This window comes from Macaca mulatta, chromosome 20 (genome assembly GCF_049350105.2).
Source record: "Macaca mulatta isolate MMU2019108-1 chromosome 20, T2T-MMU8v2.0, whole genome shotgun sequence".
Classification (NCBI taxonomy): domain Eukaryota; kingdom Metazoa; phylum Chordata; class Mammalia; order Primates; family Cercopithecidae; genus Macaca; species Macaca mulatta.
The window spans coordinates 4454161-4474871 of NC_133425.1; the positions used below are offsets into that span (position 1 = coordinate 4454161).

The window sequence follows — 20711 nt, forward strand, 5'->3', positions numbered from 1 at the left end:
TAGCTGCTGTGTGGTCTTTCGAGCCTGGTTCTCCAGCTGCCCAGGGTTTTTGAAAGGTATTCATTATTATTTTCGTGAAATCCTTTCCTGCTTAACTCAGCAAGAGCTGGTGTTTGTTATTTGCAACCAAGAACTGCGAATGAGGACAGAATGTAGCCAGTCATTAGAAAATGACTTGAACTGTGAACTGAACAGCCATCCGTACTTTCTCCAGCTCTTCTCTCTGTGTGTTTACATCTTTTGCTCTTATCTATAGACGTTTGCTTTTTATCCATCTATAAGTCAGCCGAAAGACAGTTGCAGCCTTCTGGGATTACTCGTTACAGGCCAAGTCCTAGTGAGTATGATCCGTGGGCCCTCGGTCCCAGTTCCAATTGCCCTAATCCAATCATGAATCCTCACTGGGAAGAGGATGATAGAGTATAAACTGGGCTGCTGGAGTCCATACACCTATGGATTAGGGGGCCATTTTCAGAAAAGGCTGACCCAGTGTGAGCTGGGAAGGCATCCCTAAATGAAGTCTACTTTAGGAACATGGAGTTCTTCAGTCATGGCATGCTGTGCATTTCCTGATATATTCTCCCATTACAAAAAGGGTATCCTTTACATCAAATGCTTTAAAAGATTAAACACAGGCCGGATACGGTGGCTCACGCCTGTAATCCCAGCACTTTGAGAGGCTGAGGCGGGCGCATCACCTGAGGTCAGGAGCTCAAGATCAGCCCGACCAACATAGTGAAACCCCGTGTGTACTAAAAATACAAAAAGTAGCTGGGCGTGGTGGTGCACACCTGTAGTCCCCCCTACTTGGGAGGCTGAGGTGGGAGAATCACTTGAACCCAGGAGACAGAGGTTGCAGTGAGCCGAGATCATGCCATGGCACTCCAGCCTGGGCAACAGAGCTAGACTCCGTCTCAAAAAAAAAAAAATTAAGCACAACTCTGCAATGCCACCCTTACACCTGCCCCACCCCAGCCTCTGCATCCGCATCAGCAAACGCATCAAGTCAATGCAGAAAATGACCATATATGTGAAAGAAAAAGGAAGGGTTCAGATAACACTGCTATAATCTCAGCTTCTGAGCTAGGAAGTTAAGAAGAACAACTTTCTGATAACCAACTTTTCAAACCTGTAAACATAAGCCCAGATCAGCAAAGTGATGCAATTTGAGGTCTCAGTGAATTTTCTTTGGGACTTAGCTCCACCAAGATTGCTTTATCTCCAAGTTCTGACCCAGTAGTTAGAGAATATACTTTGCCATCATTGCTGGGTACCAAAGGACCAAGAAATAGGTGGGATAATTCATTTCTGCTTGTCTCTAATTAGAGACTGTCAGGGAGTCTAGTCCCAGTGGCTATGGAAGCTACCGTAAATACCCGTTTGTGATTCTCCCAAACATCCTGCACAGAGGGATAAGGCCATGAACATCTGCTCTTCACTTGCTCAGGACTTGCCTGTATTTCTAAGACTTTGCCATCCTTAGAATAATTAGGAGCATTAACTAAGTTCTTTCAAGGTAAGATTATAACAGCAGATATATATGACTAATGACTGGAGTTCTTTGAGAGAGCGCCTTTTCTAAATATGCCACATCCAGGGAGAAATAATAAGAGTCCTGAATCCATCAGCTGGAGCTTGACACAGACATAGTAATAATCAGCTCTTTTGCCTCTCTGTGAGTGCCTAGGGGGTGGGAGAAGCCTGGAAATATTAAAAGAGACCTGCATAATCGCACAGGAGGGCTGTGTATGGGTCTGCATGTTGTTTTGTGTTATATTTTATAAAATTGAAAGAGTGAGTATAGGAGGACCCACATCATCCAGGACTGGACATTGGAAGTTGGGGGTGTAGGGACGAGGGGCAGATCCTAACTGAGTGACCCTAATACAGGTTTGTTAACATGGCCATGGTTGAAGCTTGACTTGTTGCGTCTGGAGCCTCAGCTTCTACATTGCTGATCTCTGTCTGTCTTATCTGCATCTGGGATCAGGCCCATGAGCAGGACAAACCAGTCGAGCGTCTCTGAGTTCCTCCTCCTGGGACTCTCCAGGCAGCCCCAGCAGCAGCATCTCCTCTTCATGCTTTTCCTGAGCATGTACCTGGCCACCGTCCTGGGGAACCTGCTCATCCTGGCCGTCAGCACAGACTCCCGCCTGCACACCCCCATATACTTCTTCCTCAGCAACCTGTCCTTCGTGGACGTCTGCTTCTCCTCCACCACCGTCCCCAAGATGCTGGCCAATCACATACTTGGGACTCAGACCATCTCCTTCTCTAGCTGTCTCATGCAGATGTGTTTTCTCTGTATGTTTTCTGACATGAACAATTTCCTCCTGGCTGTGATGGCCTATGACCGCTTTGTCACTGTGTGCCACCCCTTCCATTATGCAGCAAAGATGACCCATCAGCTCTGTGCCCTGCTGGTCACTGGATCACGGGTGGTTACCAACTTGAATGCTCTGCTGCACACCCTGCTGATGGCTCGACTCTCATTCTGTGCAGACAACACCATCCCCCACATCTTCTGTGATGTGACTCCCCTCCTGAAACTCTCCTGTTCAGACACACACCTCAATGAGGTGATGATTCTTACTGAGACTGCCGTAGTCATGATCACCCCATTTGTTTGCATCCTGGCTTCCTATATGCACATCGCCTGTGCCTTCTTGAGGGTCCTATCCATGAAGGGAAGATGGAAAGCCTTTTCCACCTGTGGCTCCCACCTGGCTGTGGTTCTCCTCTTCTGTGGTACCATCATATCTCTGTATTTCAGCCCTTCATCCTCCCACTCAGCTCAGAGAGATATAGCAGCTGCTGTGATGTTCACAGTGGTGACTGCCATGATGAATCCTTTTATCTACAGCCTGAGGAACAAGGACATAAAAGGGGCTCTTGTAAAAGTGATTGCTGTGAAATTCTTTTCTGTTCAATAATTATATGGACTAAGAAATTCCTAGAAGGAGCTAATTTCTGAGATAATCCTGTTTATTTTTTCTACTGTATGAAACTTAGCATTATGTGTTTGTTTTGAGACGGAGCCTCACTCTGTCACCCAGGCTGGAGTGCAGTTGTGCGATCTTGGCTCACTGCAATCTCTGCCTCTTGGGTTCAAGAGATTCTCCTGCCTCAGCCTCCTGAGTAGCTGAGATTACAGATATGTGAAACCAATTTTTTTTTTTTTTTTTGTATTTTTAGTAGAGATGGATGGGGTTTCACCATGTTGGTCAGGCTGGTCTCGCACTCCTGATCTCAAATGATCCACCTGCCTTGGCCTCTCAAAGTGCTGGGATTACAGATGTGAGCCACCACGCCTGGCCAGCGTTTGTTTTTATAAGAGAAACATCTGGTATCTATTTTGGGAGAACAAAACCCTTGATATAGACTCTTCAGGTTAAAGATGGAAAGAGATCCTTTAATTAAATGACCCGACAATTCCAATTGTCAATGCCCTCCTGCCAAAACCAAGAAGGAACACACCTGTAGTTCAGTAAGTTGGATTTACTACTCATTATAACAAGGGAGAATACACAGCATTGGAAATAGTGAGATGTCTCATTGGAAGAGTCCTAAAAAGGACCTCTGCTTTTGTAATGGTGAGGAATTAGGAATGAGTTTGTGCTCTGGAGTAGATGCCATTACAGAATAGGGATAATTCTGAAAGGGTATCTTAATATATTTTATCTAGAAGGAAAGAAGAGGCCAAAGCTGTGATTGCCAAAGGAATAGCAGTCACTCATTTCAGCCAGCATAGGGGGATGTTTGGTTATTTTTGTGGCTATGACAATGTCATGTTTTTGTGATGAGACATCATTGCAGAATGCTCTTGCTTTGTTTTGCTCTAGCACAGTCAGAGTGTGGCCTTATTAGATACTGATGTTCAGTGAAATTCTCTATGTTTATCAGTAGAACACAAAAACCTTGCTGTGAGGGCCAGGCCAACTCCTATCAGGGTTGTTTACTCTTTCTCACAACAGAGACCTTGACACGAACACATCTGATGGAAAGATCAGACTTTTGTTGGGGCAGGAAGGGGAGGATTTATTTATTTAATTTTTTTAAATTTTATTTTTAGACAGAGTCTCGCTCTGTTGCCCAGGCTGGAGTGCAGTGGCGCAATCTTGGCTCACTGCAACCTCTGCCTCCCAGGTTGAAGTGATTCTCCTGATTCAGCCTCCTGAGCAGCTGGGAATACAGGTGCGTGTCACCACTGGCTAATTTTTGGTATTTTTAGTAGAGCTGGGTTTTCACTGTGTTAGCCAGGATGGTCTCAATCTTCTGACCTCGAGATATGCCAGTCTCGGCCTCCCAAAGTGCTGGGATTACAGGTGTAAGCCACTGCGCCCAGTCAAGAGAAGGATTTATTTAGAGTTTCAGAAAGCCCTAATTCTGCCACTCGTTTGAGCAGGCACTCTCACACTGTCATGCTGGAGTCAACCTCCCATTTATTCTGATTTTATTTTATTTTTTAAAGAGACGAGCCCAGCACTTTGGAAAGCCAAGGTAGGAGGATCACTTGGGCCCAGGAGTTTGAGGCCATCATGGACAACATAGCAAGACCCCGTTTCCACAAAAATAAAAATAATTAGCTGAGTGAGGTGGCATGTCCCTGCAGTCCCAGATACTTGGGAGAGTTAGGTAAAAGGATCTCTTGAATCTAGGAGTTCAGGGCTGTAGTGAGCTATGATTACAGCTCTGTACTCCAGCCTGGGTGACAGAGTGAGACCCTGTTTCTTTAAAAAAAAAAAAAAAAAAAAGGATGTGGTCTCAGTAAGTTGCCCAGGCTGGTCTCTAACTCCTGGATTCAAGGAATCCTCCCACCTCAGCTTCCAGAGTAGCTGGGACTACACTCACATGCCACCATGCCATCTTGATACTGCTTTTTAGATTTTAAAAATAATTTTTTTTTTTGAGACGGTATCTCACTCTATAGCCCAGACTAGAGTGCAGTGGCACAATCTCATCTCACTGTAACTCCGCTTCCCCCCGGGTTCAAGCAATCCTCCTTCCTCAGCCTCCTGAGTAGCTGGGACTACAGATGCCTGCCACCACACCCGGCTACTTTTTGTATTATTAGTAGAGATGGGGTTTCACCATGTTGGCCAGGCTGGTCTTGAACTCCTGACCTCAGGTGATCTGCCTGCCTCGGCCTCCCAAAGTGTTGGGATTACAGGCGTTAGCCACCACACTCGACCAAAAATTTTTATTTTTTTTTTTGTAGACAGGGTCTCACTATGTTGCCCAGGCTGGTCTTGAACTCCTGGCCTCAAGCCATCCTCCTGATTCGGCTTCCCAAAGTGCTGGGATTACAGGCATAAGCTACCATGCCTGGCCTCCCTCTGCTCATTTGATACACCTAAAATGATATCTTGTTCTCTCAATTTATAATTCTTAGATTATGTAAGTCTGAACATCCTTTCATGTTTTTCAGCCACTCGTTTCATTATCTAAAAATGGTCTGTTTCTGTCTTGTTACTGTCTGTGTGTCCCAGAGCCCTCATTCTCTTCTATAATCCTTTGGTTCCTGGAGCGGTCAGTTTGTAGCCAGGTACACATGTGCGAGAGATTCTGGACCTCTGTCCGCTTTACCTCCAGGAAACTCCATGGGCTGTGAGCCTAGCGCTGCGTCTTCAGGGGATTGATGTTTTCTGTAGTTACTTACTTATTTATGAGACAGAGTCTCGCTCTGTCTCCCAGGCTGGAATGCAGTGGCGCGATCTTGGCTCACTGCAAGCTCTGTCTCCCGGGTTTTACGCCATTCTCCTGCCTCAGCCTCCCGAGTAGCTGGGACTACAGGCGTGCACTACCTACGCCCTGCTAATTTTTTTGTATTTCTAGTAGAGACAGGGTTTCACCGTGTTAGGCAGGATGGTCTCGATTTCCTGACCTCACGATCCGCCCGCCTTGGCCTCCCAAAGTGCTGGGATTACAGGCGTGAGCCACCGCGCCCGGCCTATTTTCTGTAGTTACTACTGGAATTGGATCTTTGGTCTCTTACATGTTCCAACTCTCGCTCTACCGCTGTAAAACTATTAGCTGTTGTCTACTTTTTCAGTTTAACTGGTGATCAGGCTCCTTAGGTAAGAGAACTTACTCATCCGACAACTTTCCAGGGGCTCTCGAGTTAGGAGGCCGTACCTGGTCCTGGTCGGGGCACTCCTCTCAGTCCCACCCGGCCCCACTGGTGCGGAAGGAAACCCTGAGGCCCGTGTCCTGCCCTCTGGGACACTGGGTACGGATTGACAGCAAACCTGACCGTGGGCACCTCCCCAGCGCAGGAGATGGTGTGCGTCATGGTGGCTTCACTCACCTACACTTAAAAAAACAAAAGCTACTCAGGAGGCTGAGGCAGGAGGATTGCTTGAGCCTAGGAAGCAGAGGTTGCAGGGAGCCAAGATCGCGCCACTCCAGCCTTAGCAACAGAGCCAGTCTCAAAAAAAAGTGTCTTGGGTACTGTGCCACGGCTGCATGAGGACTGATAAAAACACCCGACTCTGGGCAGGGGTGCCAAAGAGTGAGTGAGTGGAGACTCTCACCACTCACTGCCTGGCAGCTATTTTTCTGGGTACACAGGCAGGTCCCCTGCACATGGTAACAGCTTGCCGGCTCTGGAAACACAGTTTGGGATCCCAGTCCTAGAGCACTGGCCAGAATTTCAAGTAAGCGAGTAACATTGTGGGCAGCCAGTTTTGTTGGCTTTGCTGGCTTTACAGGGTACTTACTGTTGGCTTGAAATATAACGTTGGTAAAGACAGTTTTTTGTGGACTTTCTGTGTTGTGGAGGATTTGTTTTTAAATTATGACTCAGGACTGAACTGTATCATAGAATGTCCTTCTTTCAGAATGCTTTGTGCCAAAACAAGAAACTTCAGAATTACATGTTAATAACAACAACAAACAAAACAAAAAAGACCAGTAGGCAGAAGGCAAGAAACAAACCTATTCTTTGTAGATGGTGTCATTTTACCAAAAGTTGTAACAGAACTAAACCAAGAAACTATTGAAAATTTACAACAAATTAACAACATTAAGGTGACTAGTTACACAAATATGTAATAAAAAATAACTTTCCCATGTAAAAGCAATAATCAACTATAAAAATATAATGGAAAAAACTACAGTAACAAAATTGTGTAAAACGTGAAGAAAATTAGAAAAATTTTCACAGGAATATAATACTCCAATAAATACAAAGGCATGTTTCTGGATGGGAAACATACACTATAATTTTTCCCAAATTATTTATAGGATTTCTTTCTTCCAATCAAAACACCAATGTATAACTTCCAGAAACCTAAAGCAAGTAAAACTGATCAAGAATCCGTAAATCGCGCCACAGGATTGGTCCCGTAAAGGCACCGCTGGCCTTGCTTCTAGGCAGAGGACAGGAAGGTCTGGATATCAAGAGGCTGAAGACAATGAATACCCACTACAGTGAAGACACCTGGAAACCTGTCTCTTGAGGGGCAATGTGAGCTAACCACTATAGACGTAATTTCTAAATATACAACACTTTGCCTTGTGAGGTAGTGAACACCCCATTGCCAAAGGTCTGATGATGGCATAGAGGGGACCTAAGCATGTGGTAAGGTTATTGATGAGACATGGATCCAAGCCAACTTTTTCCTGCCTCCAGGTCAACCCCTCCTCTCTGGGTCTTGGGGTTTCCTTCCTAGCACATGAGATCTGGGCTCAACAGAGGGACAAGATTCTGAAATGCTTTTCTAGTGGTGGGGCTGGATGGCCCTGCCTGAGTAATCCAAACTTCTTTTAGCAAGGGAGAAGCATGAGACGCCTGTTGGAGAGATCAATAGCTGAACAAAATACAGTAAGAACAGTAGACACTTAAATTATGTTGTGAAAAGGAATCTGTAAAAGTCAATTTTATCACAAATTGCAAATATTGAAATTGATTGGCCGGGCGCGGTGGCTCACGCCTGTAATCCCAGCACTTTGGGAGGCCGAGGCGGGCGGATCACAAGGTCAGGAGATCGAGACCACGGTGAAACCCCGTCTCTACTAAAAATACAAAAAATTAGCCGGGCGCGGTGGCGGGCGCCTGTAGTCCCAGCTACTCAGGAGGCTGAGGCAGGAGAATGGCGTAAACCCAGGAGGCGGAGCTTGCAGTGAGCCGAGATCGCGCCACTGCACTCCAGCCTGGGCGACAGAGCGAGACTCCGTCTCAAAAAAAAAAAAAAAAAAAAAAAGAAATTGATTGCAAATTTAGATCACATACAAATGAGAGTCTGACATTCAATTGTTGTTTTCCTATATTCCAAAGTAAACAATTCCTTTCAACACTCAAGACTTAAAACAGGTGTTCTTAGAGGGTTATATGAATTGCTATCAGAAGCTGTTGGCTCAACAAGCCAGTAGTTTGGTTCTTTCACGAGAACACAGTTCCAGATAAGCATCTTTGCACTATTTCTCAAGTATGAATCCCCATGTGGGGGAAAAATGGATATACTTCCAATAGACACAAGTCACTCTTTACCTTGCAAGTAAGCAGACTCCAGATTCATCTTCAAAGTCTTGGGAAAGGGATCTGTGACCAGTACATTATCATATGACTTCAAAAAGGAAAGGTCTTTAGTCCAGAAAGCCTAGATGCTGAGGTATAGCCCTTGAAATGTTTTCTTCCCTGTGAATTTTCTAGCAATTTGAGGTTTTAGCCAAGATGGGCATTTATCCAATTTTGGCAATAAAGAGATTTTTACATATTTATATCTTTTTAGGCAGCCTGGGTATTTAGAACTACTTATGAAAGCTCTCAGGTTGAGGCAGCACCATCAGACCCCTTTCCTGGTATTACTTCTGCTTTCGAGTCTTACAGGCTGAGTGGGTTTTCTCATGCCGGGTACAGTTTGACAGCCGACCAAATCTTCTCCCACATTTTTTGCAACCATATGGTCTCTCAGCCTCATGACTCTGCAGATGAAGCACAAATTCCTCATTCTTTGGGAAGGTTTTCCCACATTCTGGACACTTAAATATCTTCTCCCTTATATGGATTCCTTCATGACGACTCCGATGAGAATTCTGACGAAAGTTTTTTCCACACTGAGAACAGGAATAAGGTTTCTCTCCTGTATGAATTCGCTCATGTTTATTGAGGTTTGTTTTATGATTGAAGCTTTTCCCACAGTGACTACAGTCATAGGGTTTTTCTCCAGTGTGAGTCCTCTGGTGGGAAATAAGGTAAGAACTTTCATTAAACTGTTTCCCACACAGTGGACAAGTGTACCATCTCCTTGTCTTCCGATTTCGAGTAAGTGCAATAATACTGATGTCTACATATTTTGAGAGTTCCTCTAGAGGAGCATCATTCTCAAGGGTAACTAACAGATTTCTCATTTTCCTTTTTTGTGGAATGGATGTATTTAGTCTTTCCTTTTCCTGGTTATCTGGAGGCTGCTGAGAGACCAAGGAAGAATCCATTTCATCATCATCTGAAGACTTTTCTCTATAATCTTCATTTTCTACAAGTTCCCTCTCAGGATCTTCACCTTCAGGATTACTGCCATTGACTGTTCAAACAAAGAGAGAATTTAACAACTTCTGAGAGATATGACATCAGGCAGGAAAAAACAAGTCATGTTTCTTAAGCCAGAGCCACCTTTAAAGTCAATCTGAGGAGTGGCGGATACTGCCATCGCACTCCTTTACCACATTTATTGAGGGTGGGATACATAACTGATAAATCTTTCCATCTACCACAATGCAAGCACACTTTAAAGAAATAAAAATGAGTGGGAATTCACAGAAAGAATTCGTATGTTTGTTCTCTTCATAGGTGTTAATTACTCGACAAGTTCATATTCACCTTATACTCTGCAGAGCACTCAGCTAAAGACTAGGGATGAAGACTACAAATCTATAACGGCACCACTCATCATCTTGAAGGAGTCTGGTAACTGAATAGTAAGATGAACCACTTGTAGGTTTTCACTATATTAAATATTATCACACTATTATAGCACTAAATAATATTATAATGTCTTACAATGAGAAAATGGAAACAATTCCAATAACCCAAATTAAAGAGGGCACAGCATATTCATACAAAAGCTTATTATTGGCCAGGTGCAGTGGCTCACGCCTGTAATCCCAGGACTTTGGGAGGCCAAAGTGAGCAGATCACCTGAGGTTGGGAGTTCGAGACCAGCCTGACCAACGTGGAGAAACCCCGTCTCTACTAAAAATACAAAATTAGCTGGGCATGGTGGCACATGCCTGTAATCCCAGCTACCAGGCAGGTCGAGGCAGGAGAATCGCTTGAACCCGGGAGGCAGAGTTTGCAGTAAGCTGAGATCATGCCATATGCACTCCAGCCTGGGCAACAAGAGCGAAACTCTGTCTCAAAACAAAAAAAAAGTTTATTCTTTGGCGATTAAAGAGATTACTACAACTAATGAAGCTTTGGGATTAGAAGTCAGTAGTGTTTCTCTTTGGGTAGGAAAGGAAGTAGTGACTGGGTGCAGGGCACAAAAGGGATTTCTGGGATGCTAAAAAAAGTCCCCATTTTGGATGGTGATTAGTGTGTACAAAATTTTGTGAAAACTTCAGCTATATATTTATGATTGGTAGGCTTTTTCTATATTTCTATAATACTTCAGAAAAAAGTCAGTGTAAGCAGATTATAAAGATTAGGTAACAAAGTGAAAAACAAGCATGCTGTGGACATACTTGTGTGACAAGGGACCCCTCAACTCTGGACTGAGAGTCAAGGGTTCAAATTAACCACCAAGACATGGGGCTGATCCTGAAGCTGGAGTAGGAATCTCTGCTGGATTTCGCAGTTTCACACCAATAGATTTTTTTTTTTTTTAATTTCACTTTTTTGAGTTTTTTTGGGCAGAGATAGGGTCTTGCTATGTTGCCCCGGCTGGTTTTGCACTCATGTACTCAAGCAATCTTCCCAAAGTGCTGGGGATTACAAGTGTAAGCCACCACACCCAGCCTTAATTATTCTTTTTAATCACTCCCTTAGGATAATGAAATGCCAATTTTTACCACAGCTCTTGACATGAACTACCATTCTGCTTTCAAAAGCAGCTCTACTAATTTCAATGCAACCATCAATACGTGAATATTAACTTTACCTAATCTTGTTAGCATTAAATTTTGAAATAATAGGTATAAAATGGTTTCTCATTGTAGTTTTACTTTGGATTTTGATTATGCAAATAATCTATTGGGTTAAGACTTTTATAAATGTAAATCTTTGTCAATGATTTCTTGTTTAATTTTTAACTGAACTCTTCAACTACATTTGGACTGCTTCCAACCTTGTGTTTTTACAAACAATACCACAGCAAATAATCTTGTTTGTACATCATTTCAAATGTGCTCTGTTGCTGTATCTGTAGGTCAGATTCCCAGAATTGAACTGCTGGAACAAAGGGTAAGATGGGTAGTTACAGATGCATTTACCCTTAAACAGGGACTGTACCATTTTGTATGCCCATCAGCAATATACCTGTTTCTTAACAACCTCACCATCAATATGTTTTTATTTCTATAAATAGGAAATACAAAAATGTTAATTCACTAGCGGTTTAATTTGCACTTCTTTTTGCTCCTGTCACGCAGGCTGGAGTGCAGTGGCGCAATCTTGGCTCACTGCCAACCTCCACTTCCAGGGTTCAAGTGATTCTCCTTCCTCAGCCTCCCGAGTAGCTGGGATTTTAGGCATGCCCCACCAAACCCAGCTAATTTTTGTATTTTTAGTAGAGATGGGGTTTTACCATGTCAGCCAGGCTCGTCTCACAACTTCTGACCTCAGGTGATCCACCTCCCTCGGCCTCTCAAAGTGCTAGGATTACAGGCGTGGGCCACCATGCCCAGCCCTGTTTATGTATTTGAATCTGTCAATCTTTTCTTTCAAGGCTTCTGGGCTTTTGAGTCTTAATTACAAAAACCTTCCTATCCCATGGTTATAAAGGAATCACTCATATTTTCTAAATGTGCTTTTTATATTTGTTTTAAACATTTAAAATCTTTGATCCATGTGGACTTTTTCTTGGGATGTAAAGTAAGGTACTAATTTATCAAATGGCTATCAGTTGTCCTAACACCTTTTATCAGAAAGTCCCTCTTTATGGTTAGGCTTTGTGTCCTCACCCAAGTCTCATCTTACGTTGTAATCCCCATAATCCCCACATGTCAAGGAGAGACCACTCAGGTGAAGGTAACTGAGTCATGGGCAGGGGCTTCCCCCATGCTGTTTTCATGATAGTGAGTTCTCATGAGATCTGATGGTTTTATATAAGGGGCTCTTCCCCCTTTACTTGTACTTCTCCCTCCTGCTGCCTTGTGAAGAAGGTGCCTTGCTTCCCCTTGCCTTTGCCATGGTTTTAAGTTTCCAGAGGCCTCCTCAGCCATGCTGAACTGTAAGTCAATTAAACCTGTTTCTTTATAAATTACCAAGTCTTGGACAATTCTTTATAGCAGTGTGAAAACAGACTAATATACCAACTTTATCACACACTAAACTCCCATGTGTATTTGAGGCTATTTTGGGACTTTCTGAGATCACACTGTCTTGTTCCAAGGGAAAAATGCTATTGGTATTGTTGAAAAGAAAAATGACATCAGATTCATAAATCAACAAGAGAAATGACCATTTTACGATACTGTCTTCCTAGCCAAGAACATAGTATTTTTTTGCATTCATTGGAATCTACTCTTCTGTCCTTTAGACTTGTTTTAAAGTTTCCTCATAAATTTGCACATTTCTTGAGTTTTACTCCTAAGTATTTAAAGTTTCATGTTTCTAGTCTAATGGGGCCTTCCATTGTATCTTCTAAATGAACTTGTTTATATATGTGAAAGCCAATGATTTCTGTTTATACACTTCATCTCCCACTACTTTAGTGAATAGTCTCATTTTTTCCCTTTAGAGTAGTTAAGACAAATAAATGTTCTTATTTTTAAGTTTTCAGATTACTCTGTTCTACCTATTAAGGAAGTATCCGTTAATTACTATTTTGTTAAATGTTCTTATAAAGGAGAGGCTTGAATTTTGTCACATATCTTTTCTTTTTCTTTTTTTTTTTTTTTTTTGAGACAGAGTCTCACTCTGTCGCCCAGGCTGGAGTGCAGTGGTGCAGTCTTGGCTCACTGCAAGCTCCGCCTCCCAGGTTCACGCCATTCTCTGGCCTCAGCCTCCCCAGCAACTGGGACTACAGGTGCCCACCACCATGCCCGGCTAATTTTTTTGTATTTTTAGTAGAGATGGGGTTTCACTGTGTTAGCCAAGATGGTCTCGATCTCCTGACCTCGTGATCTGCCTGCCTTGGCCTCACAAAGTGCTGGGATTACAGGCGTGAGCCACCGCGCCCGGTAAGTATCTTTTCATGACTATACAAGTAAACACAGGATTTTTCTCCTTTATATATAATAAATATTAATAGATTTGTATTATTTCTATTTATTTATTTATTTATTTATTTGAGATGGAATCTCACTCTGTCCCCCAGGCTGGAATACAATGATGCGATCTCAGCTCACTGCAACCTCTGCCTCCCAGGTTCAAGTGATTCTCCTACCTCAGCCTCTGGAGTAGCTAGGATTACAAGCATGCACCACCACACCCGGCTAACTTTTTTTTTTTTTTTTTTTTTTAGTAGAGATAGGATTTTGCTATCTTGGCCAGGCTGGTCTCGAACTCCTGACCTCAGGTATTGCCTGCCTCTGCCTCCCAAAGTGCTGGGATTACAGGTGTGAACCACTGTGCCCACCATGGGGACTGGATTTCAAGATGAGATTTGGAAGGGACAAATATCCAAACTGTATCAGCAACCTTGGGTCAGAGGGGTAAAGACAAATTAAAATTGCGTATTTTTTTCTAGAAAACATTATACAGACCTTCATATTCATGGGTTCTGCATGTGAGGATTCAACCAACCAAGGAGGGAAAATATTTGAGAGAAAAAAAAAAGGATGGTTTTGTCTGTACATACTCAGTTTTTTTGTCATTCCCTAAACAATTTAGTATAACAACTATTTACTATTTATGTAGCATTTACTTTGCATTAGGTATTATAGTTAATCTAGAAATAAAATATATCGTAGGATATGTGTGGAGTATATGCAAATACTACACCATTTTATATAATAAATTTGAGCATCCAAGGATTTTGCTGAGCAAGGGTCCTGGAACCAATCCCCCATGAATACCAAGGACAAGTGTATATCAGAATCTATGGTATAACTGACAGTGATGCTCATGAGACAGTTCATGGCTGTAAAAACATGTTTAATTTAGAAAAATGAGAATAAAGCCTCTGATTTAAAAGAACAAAGGTATTAATAAACACCAAATAGAAAGTAATGAGTTAAAAACAGAAAAAAACTACTAAGATTTAAACTAAATCAATTTCCATAGAAAAAATTGAAATTATCAAAAAATAGCCACCTACCCAAGAAAAGCACCAGCCTCAGACAGTTCCACAGAAAATTCTTCTAAACTCTTAAAAATTAAATAATTCAAATGCTAGGAAAATTTCCAGAGTATATAAAAAGAAGGAAACTTCCAAATTTAAACAAGAGTGAAACTCTGTATCAAAAAAAAAAAGGGAAATCTGATCCCCAGTGATGGAGGTGGAGCCTAGTCGGAAATGTTTGCATCATGCGGGTAGATCCCTCATGGAATGGCTTGATGCCATTACTTCCAAGATAGTAAGTGATTTCTCGCTCTTCGTTCACTAAAGATGTGGCTGTTTAAAAGAGGCTGGTACCTTCCTACTCTCTTCCTTACTCTCTTGCCATGTGAAGTCTGCTCTCCTTCCACCATGAGTAGCTTCTTGAAGCCCTCACCAGAAGCAGACGTTGACGCCATGCTTCTTGTACAGCCTACAGAAAACTGTGAGCCAAATAAACCTCTTTTCTTTATAAATTAACCAGCCTCAGGTATTCTTTTATAGCAGCACAAAATGGACTAAGACAGTTGCTTAAGAGTTTTAAATTTTCCAGGTGGAAGCAACTTTAATTTACTGATCTTTATTATTAATTTCTAGTTGTACTGCATTGTGACAGATCCTACTTTATTTCTACTCCTTGGAATCTGAGTTTTTCCTTGTTGCCTAGTATTTAGTCAATTTTCTTCAATCTTGAAAAGGTGTATTCTCCTATCACAGCATACAGTAGCTATAATAAGAATTATCTTACTGAGAATCTGTTTAAGTGTTCTACATTTTTCCTTGTTTTTATGTGGTTCATCTGGCCAACACACACATTCTGTTTCCCTAGGTTATTAAGGACTCTCCTTTGATTCCTGTCACCACAATGCTCAATCGGTTATAGTTTTTCTTTCACAAAAATTGGTTAAATGTTACTGTTTCAATTATCATCACCTATAAACTGATGACTCCCCAATCCCTGTATCCTCACATCTGAACTCCAATACCCAATTTCCAAATATCTGGAGGATAATCTCATTTTATTTCCTATCATGGATTCAATCTCATCCAAAATAAATTCCACCTTCTTCCCTACTCTGCTCCTGGGTCCAAATCTTGCTTCAGTCTTGCGATAGCTCATTATACCTATAAACATTTCACACTGCTTATCGTTTAAGGAGTGACTTGTCTTATAAACCAAAATGGAAGGTTATAAAAGGCAGGAATACAGCATCTTTGTAACCTATAAATACAATTCCAGAACCCAATCCTGCCTGAGGAAAAAACAAGTACATTTATGACATGCTGGTAAATGACTAAGCTTAATCCATCAGCTTCAGGGTACGGGTGGAGGAAGCGGGAAACAGAGGGTGAGGACTGGGTCTTAGGGGCCCCAAAGTGCATAGTCAAAGTGATCCTGGAGGCAATATATCCACTAACCGGCCACCCAAAATAAATGCTAGCTCTGCCCAAGACTCAGGAAAAACTCAGTGTAATAAATCTGATCTTTTTATACTTTTCTCTAAAATAAAGAAGATATCACATAGAGCAACCTGTGGGAAATTAACTAGACTCATTACATACCAATACTTCTGACCATATGGTATAATTACAGCTAAGAGTTTCATAGTCATAATGGATTTCTATCACCCCAGGCAACTCCTAAAACCTATTCTCTGTACAACTTCACCCTCAGAAGCAAACAGCCCTGAAGGCAAAGTAAAAAGTGTCAGGCACTCAGTAAAGACATTTGTGTGGGCCTCTGCCTCTAGGGTTGCAGCATTTCTAAAGAAAAGGTAAAGTGTCTCTAAGCAAATTATAGAGGGGCTCTGCCTGATCAGTTCATACACAGCACTGGAGAACACTTGTCAACTATTACCGGGAAATGAGGACAAATAAAGAATGCCCCAGCCGGGCGCGGTGGCTCACGCCTGTAATCCCAGCACTTTGGGAGGCTGAGGCAGGCGGATCACGAGGTCAGGAGATCAAGACCATCCTGGCTAACACAGTGAAACCCCATCTCTACTAAAAATACAAAAAAGTTAGCCGGGCGTAGTGGCGGGCGCCTGTAGTCCCAGCTACTCGGGAGGCTGAGGCAGGAGAATGGTGTGAACCCGGGAGGCGGAGATTGCAGCGAGCCAAGATCGCGCCACTGCACTCCAGCCTGGGCAGCAGAGCGAGTCTCCGTCTCAAGAAAAAAAAAAAAAGAATGCCCCATTCACCAACAACGAAATTATGAGAAATGCATCTAGGAGGCAGAGCAGCCCTGGGCCATTACTGCAAATTCTGATGTCAGATTCCCTGAGTCCGAATCCCTGTTCCACTGCTTACAACTGTGTGACCTTTAGCAAATGTTTTAACCCCTCTCTGCCTCAGTTCTGTCACCTGTAAGGTGGCAGTAATTTCCATACCACTCAATATTACTCTGAGAAGTACATGAGACAATAAACACATGAAAAGCATTTGGACTAGTGCCTAGCATATAACAGCATGTAAGTGCTCATTAAGTGTTAAACATTACTTTCATCAATAGTGGAATATATTTTCACTTAGGCTAGTAGTCTTCACATCTATTGAACATCAAAAAGGGGACGGGGATTAGAAGAGCTAGTCATGTGTTCAATGAAAACATTCAAATATACCTGTTGAGAACAGAGTTCAGAAAATGGGTTCAGAACAGTTTCTATGCCCACAGTTTCTGTCTGCAGGTTTTCCCTACCTCTCCCCTCACTGCACCCAACATATAGGGAAAATGGCCACCCACCCACCCACAGCTGGAGCTGTGGAAAGGCTCTGCCACACAGAATAAAACAAAAGTAAAATAGAATGTGTGTGTGTACATAGGCTTACCAGGTGTGAATTGTCCCCCAAAGCTAGAGATGAAGGATGTGCTTGTCCCAAAGTAAACAATCTGAACACACAAAGGCTGTGATTTCTTTTTTTTTTTTTTTTTGAGACGGAGTTTCGCTCTGTCACCCAGGCTGGAGTGCAGTGGCACGATCTCGGCTCACTGCAAGCTCCGCTTCCCGGGTTCACGCCATTCTCCTGCCTCAGCCTCCTGAGTAGCTGGGACTATAGGCACCCACCACCACGCCCAGCTAATTTTTTGTATTTTTAGTAGACACAGGGTTTCATCGTGTTAGCCAGGATGGTCTCGATCTCCTGACCTCGTGATCTGCCTGTCTTGGGCTCCCAAAGTGCCGGGATTACAGGCGAGAGCCACCACGCCCGGCTGGGCTGTGATTCTTACCCAGTAACATCATCTCCCCGACACTGCTGTCATCTTCCTTCTCTGAGGTGAGAGTAGGATCCAAGCTCACACATTCTTCCTGGCAGTGAAATACATTCAAATCCTCAAAGACCACCAGTTCCTGAAAGAGCAAGAGGCCCCTTTCATCTTAGTAACTGAGGTTCACTGACAGCCCTACTGGTAACAAAAACTGACGAACAAAGATCAAGGGAAGGGATGGCAAGAGGGACCTATAAATCCCACAGAGGTGCAGCAAAGACAGGACAGCCAGGCTGAGAAGGGCTCAAGGAAAAAGCAGAAGAAAAACACCCAAGAAGGCCAACTCCTAAGAATGTGTTTTTACACACACGTTGGCCAAGCATGGAAGGTGATGGATTCAGACAGTGAATAGGAAAACCAAACCCACCTCAGGGTTAGCTTTCAAATACAGAGACACTGTCTCTTGTTCCTGTTGGACTCCTTTGGGCAGAAGCTTCACCAAGGGACGAGGATGCACTGGGGAAAGAGGAAGGTGTCGTTAGTGAAAAACTCAGTGATTCTAACACAGAGACTCCCCATACCTTGAGGTCAGGCTGTCCTCATTCCTTTGACAGGTAACTCATGGGCTTTTCTGCTCCTGTGAGCCCTTATGGAGGTCAAGCCATAAACTCTAGGGTCTTGAACCTATGGCATCTCCCTTTTATGAAAATAATGACCTCTCTACACACCTTTCAGAATTTCCCATAGAGTATTACTAAAGGAGAGCTCGGGGCAATGTAAAGTGTGAAGATGCCCAGAAAGAGCAGAAAATTTCTAAAATTCCACATAAACCTAACTCAATAATTCATCTGATTTATCCCAAAAAGATATTTCCCTCGGCCGGGCGCGGTGGCTCAAGCCTGTAATCCCAGCACTTTGGGAGGCCGAGATGGGCGGATCAAGAGGTCAGGAGATCGAGACCATCCTGGCTAACACGGTGAAACCCCGTCTCTACTTAAAAAAATACAAAAAACTAGCCGGGCGAGGTGGCGGGCGCCTGGAGTCCCAGCTACTCGGGAGGCTGAGGCAGGAGAATGGCGTGAACCCAGGAGGCGGAGCTTGCAGTGAGCTGAGATCCGGCCACTGCACTCCAGCCTGGGCAACAGAGCGAGACTCCGTCTCAAAAAAAAAAAAAAAAAAAAAAAAGATATTTCCCTCAGAATGTTTGGGTAAAACCGACACTACAGAAAGATGCACACTGTTTATTCTGTGGCTTTACCCACACCCAGCACTTCAGAAGAATTTCCTCTTTCCAACACTAGAATTGACTCCTTTTTCAATATACACCATCCTAATTTGAATTTATAACTAACACAGAAGCCTATCTTAGACTCCAGTACCTCCTCCTCCTCTTCTAGTGAAACAAGCATGTGCTTCTCACCTCTGTTCTGAAGGCTTGAGCTCACATCTTTCATAATAACCAAGGTCTCCTTGACTTTCTGACTGGGCTGGACCAGGCTTGGCTTGGGCAAGAAGGTGAGGAAGTGCTCCAGCACTAGCTGGTGGATGGTCTTGGGCCCATTAGTGGCATCTCGAAGTAGGTCTTGGCCCAGCTTGGAGTCTGGCGGAACTCTCAGTATAAAGGACCGCTTTGGCTTTGGGGGCATAGGAACCACTTTTGCAGCCATCATGCCTTGCAACCACACACCACACTCGTTTCGCGGGGCCTCCTGAGCCACCTCTTACTAGAGGAAATCTGCCAGAGAGCCAAGCTGTAGACAGAGAAACCAGGGATTACCCACAAGACCAGGCAAGGCATTACTGCACTCCAGTATGTGGCATGGGTAGTGAGGTTACAGGAGATCTAAAGAAAACGACAGCTGGGGTTAGGAAATCATAACTGAAACGCAGTATTTGAACAAGATATGCTTAGGAAGATGTTAAAGGAAGATCCTGAGAATAAAAAAGAGACTCTGCAAACCTCAAGTCCAAAGGCAAGGGAGTAATGGCGGGGAGAAGGCCAAGGTCCAGCCTCCTGAGAAATACAAAGTGTGGCCAGGTACCGATGGCTCACACCTGTAATCCCAGCACTTTGGAAGGCCCTGGTGGGTGGGTCGCTTGCGTCCAGGAGTTCAAGACCAGCCTGGGCAACACAGCAAGACCCCGATTCTATAAAAAAATAAATAAAAAATTAGCTGGGCGGGGCGACACAAGTCTGTGGGTCCCAGCTACTCGGGAGGTGGGAGGATTGCTTGTGCCCAGGGGGTCGAGGTTGCAGTGAACTGTGATCGCGCCACTGCACTCCAGTCTGAATGACAAAGCAAGACCCTGACTCTAAAAAAGAAAGGAAAAGAGAAAGGAAAGGAGGAAGGGAGTCAGGGAAGGGAAAGAAAAGGAGAAAGAAAAGACAGAAAGACGGTGTGTAAAACCCACCAGGAAGAGGTTGAATCAGGTCTGGAGAAAGAGCAATGGGCTAGAAGACAGGAAATCTGGGGTCAATACCGCGGACATCCGCCTAGAAGCAGGTTGGTCACTGAAACTGGCCATACTGTACCCCTCGAACCGAAGCTCCCTCCGGTGCCCTTTGGGCGGGGAGGCGGTTGGTGACTCTCCCGGGGAGCAGACGCAAGGCCGAGGAGGGGTCCACACACCGCCTGCCGACTCCTCTCCGCCGTCAAAGCTCTCCTGAGAGCGGCAGGCGACATCCCACTAAGGCCCGCCGGGCCAGGCTCACTCTGGGGCCTCTTCCGCTGGTCAAGGAACACCTTTACCGTAAAGCTCAGCGTGCGCCCCTGCCTGAGGCGCTCACCAGGCTCCCTACCCGGCCTTTCTCCCTCAGCAACGGACACGCTCCGTTCCCCAGAGGCGGCCTCAGCCTGGTTCCCGCCCTCACGGAGCCCCTCACCTCTCGGGGCCTCTGCAGCCCCTGAGCGTTTGCTGGGGACGGCTCAGAGACTCAGGCTCCGGGAGAGATAGAAAAACTAGGCGCGAGCGGCCGAGCCCTCCCCTCGCCCTTCCGAGTGCCCTCACAGGTCGCCGGCGACTATTCGTTCGCGCCGTGACCAGTTAAGGTGAATTGCAGGGACGCGGTGCCTTCTGGGAGG

The 20711-nt window shown here is 44.1% G+C and overlaps 2 protein-coding genes across 10 annotated transcripts; one reads left to right on the forward strand and one right to left on the reverse strand.

Moving 5' to 3' along the window:
• Positions 1–1749: 1749 nt before the first annotated feature.
• Positions 1750–20705, reverse strand: ZNF200 (zinc finger protein 200). 9 transcript variants are annotated; one of them, XR_013410851.1, is made up of 6 exons: positions 20513–20705; positions 19049–19379; positions 18056–18144; positions 17650–17770; positions 8492–9524; positions 1750–2864 (listed from the first exon to the last, which is right to left on the reverse strand). XR_013410851.1 is itself a non-coding variant. In XM_015125401.3 (5 exons), the coding sequence occupies exons 2-5, from the start codon at positions 19296–19298 to the stop codon at positions 8806–8808; spliced, it is 1179 nt and encodes a 392-aa protein (XP_014980887.1). In that variant the 5' UTR covers positions 19299–19379; positions 20638–20705; the 3' UTR covers positions 6924–8805.
• LOC703272 (putative olfactory receptor 1F2) lies at positions 1909–2955 on the forward strand. Its single transcript, XM_015125446.3, has one exon. The coding sequence runs from the start codon at positions 1995–1997 to the stop codon at positions 2931–2933; it is 939 nt and encodes a 312-aa protein (XP_014980932.2). The 5' UTR covers positions 1909–1994; the 3' UTR covers positions 2934–2955.
• Positions 20706–20711: the final 6 nt, after the last annotated feature.

Coding starts and splice junctions, on each gene's coding strand:
- LOC703272 (XM_015125446.3), top strand. CDS start 1,995: ATGAGCAGGACAAACCAGTCGAGCGTCTCTGAGTTCCTCCTCCTGGGA.
- ZNF200 (XM_015125401.3), bottom strand. CDS start 19,298: ATGATGGCTGCAAAAGTGGTTCCTATGCCCCCAAAGCCAAAGCGGTCC. Junction 18,145..19,048: donor CTCAAGCCTTCAGAACAGAG/GTGAGAAGCACA, acceptor CTCTTTCCCCAG/TGCATCCTCGTCCCTTGGTG. Junction 17,771..18,055: donor ATTTGAAAGCTAACCCTGAG/GTGGGTTTGGTT, acceptor TTGCTCTTTCAG/GAACTGGTGGTCTTTGAGGA.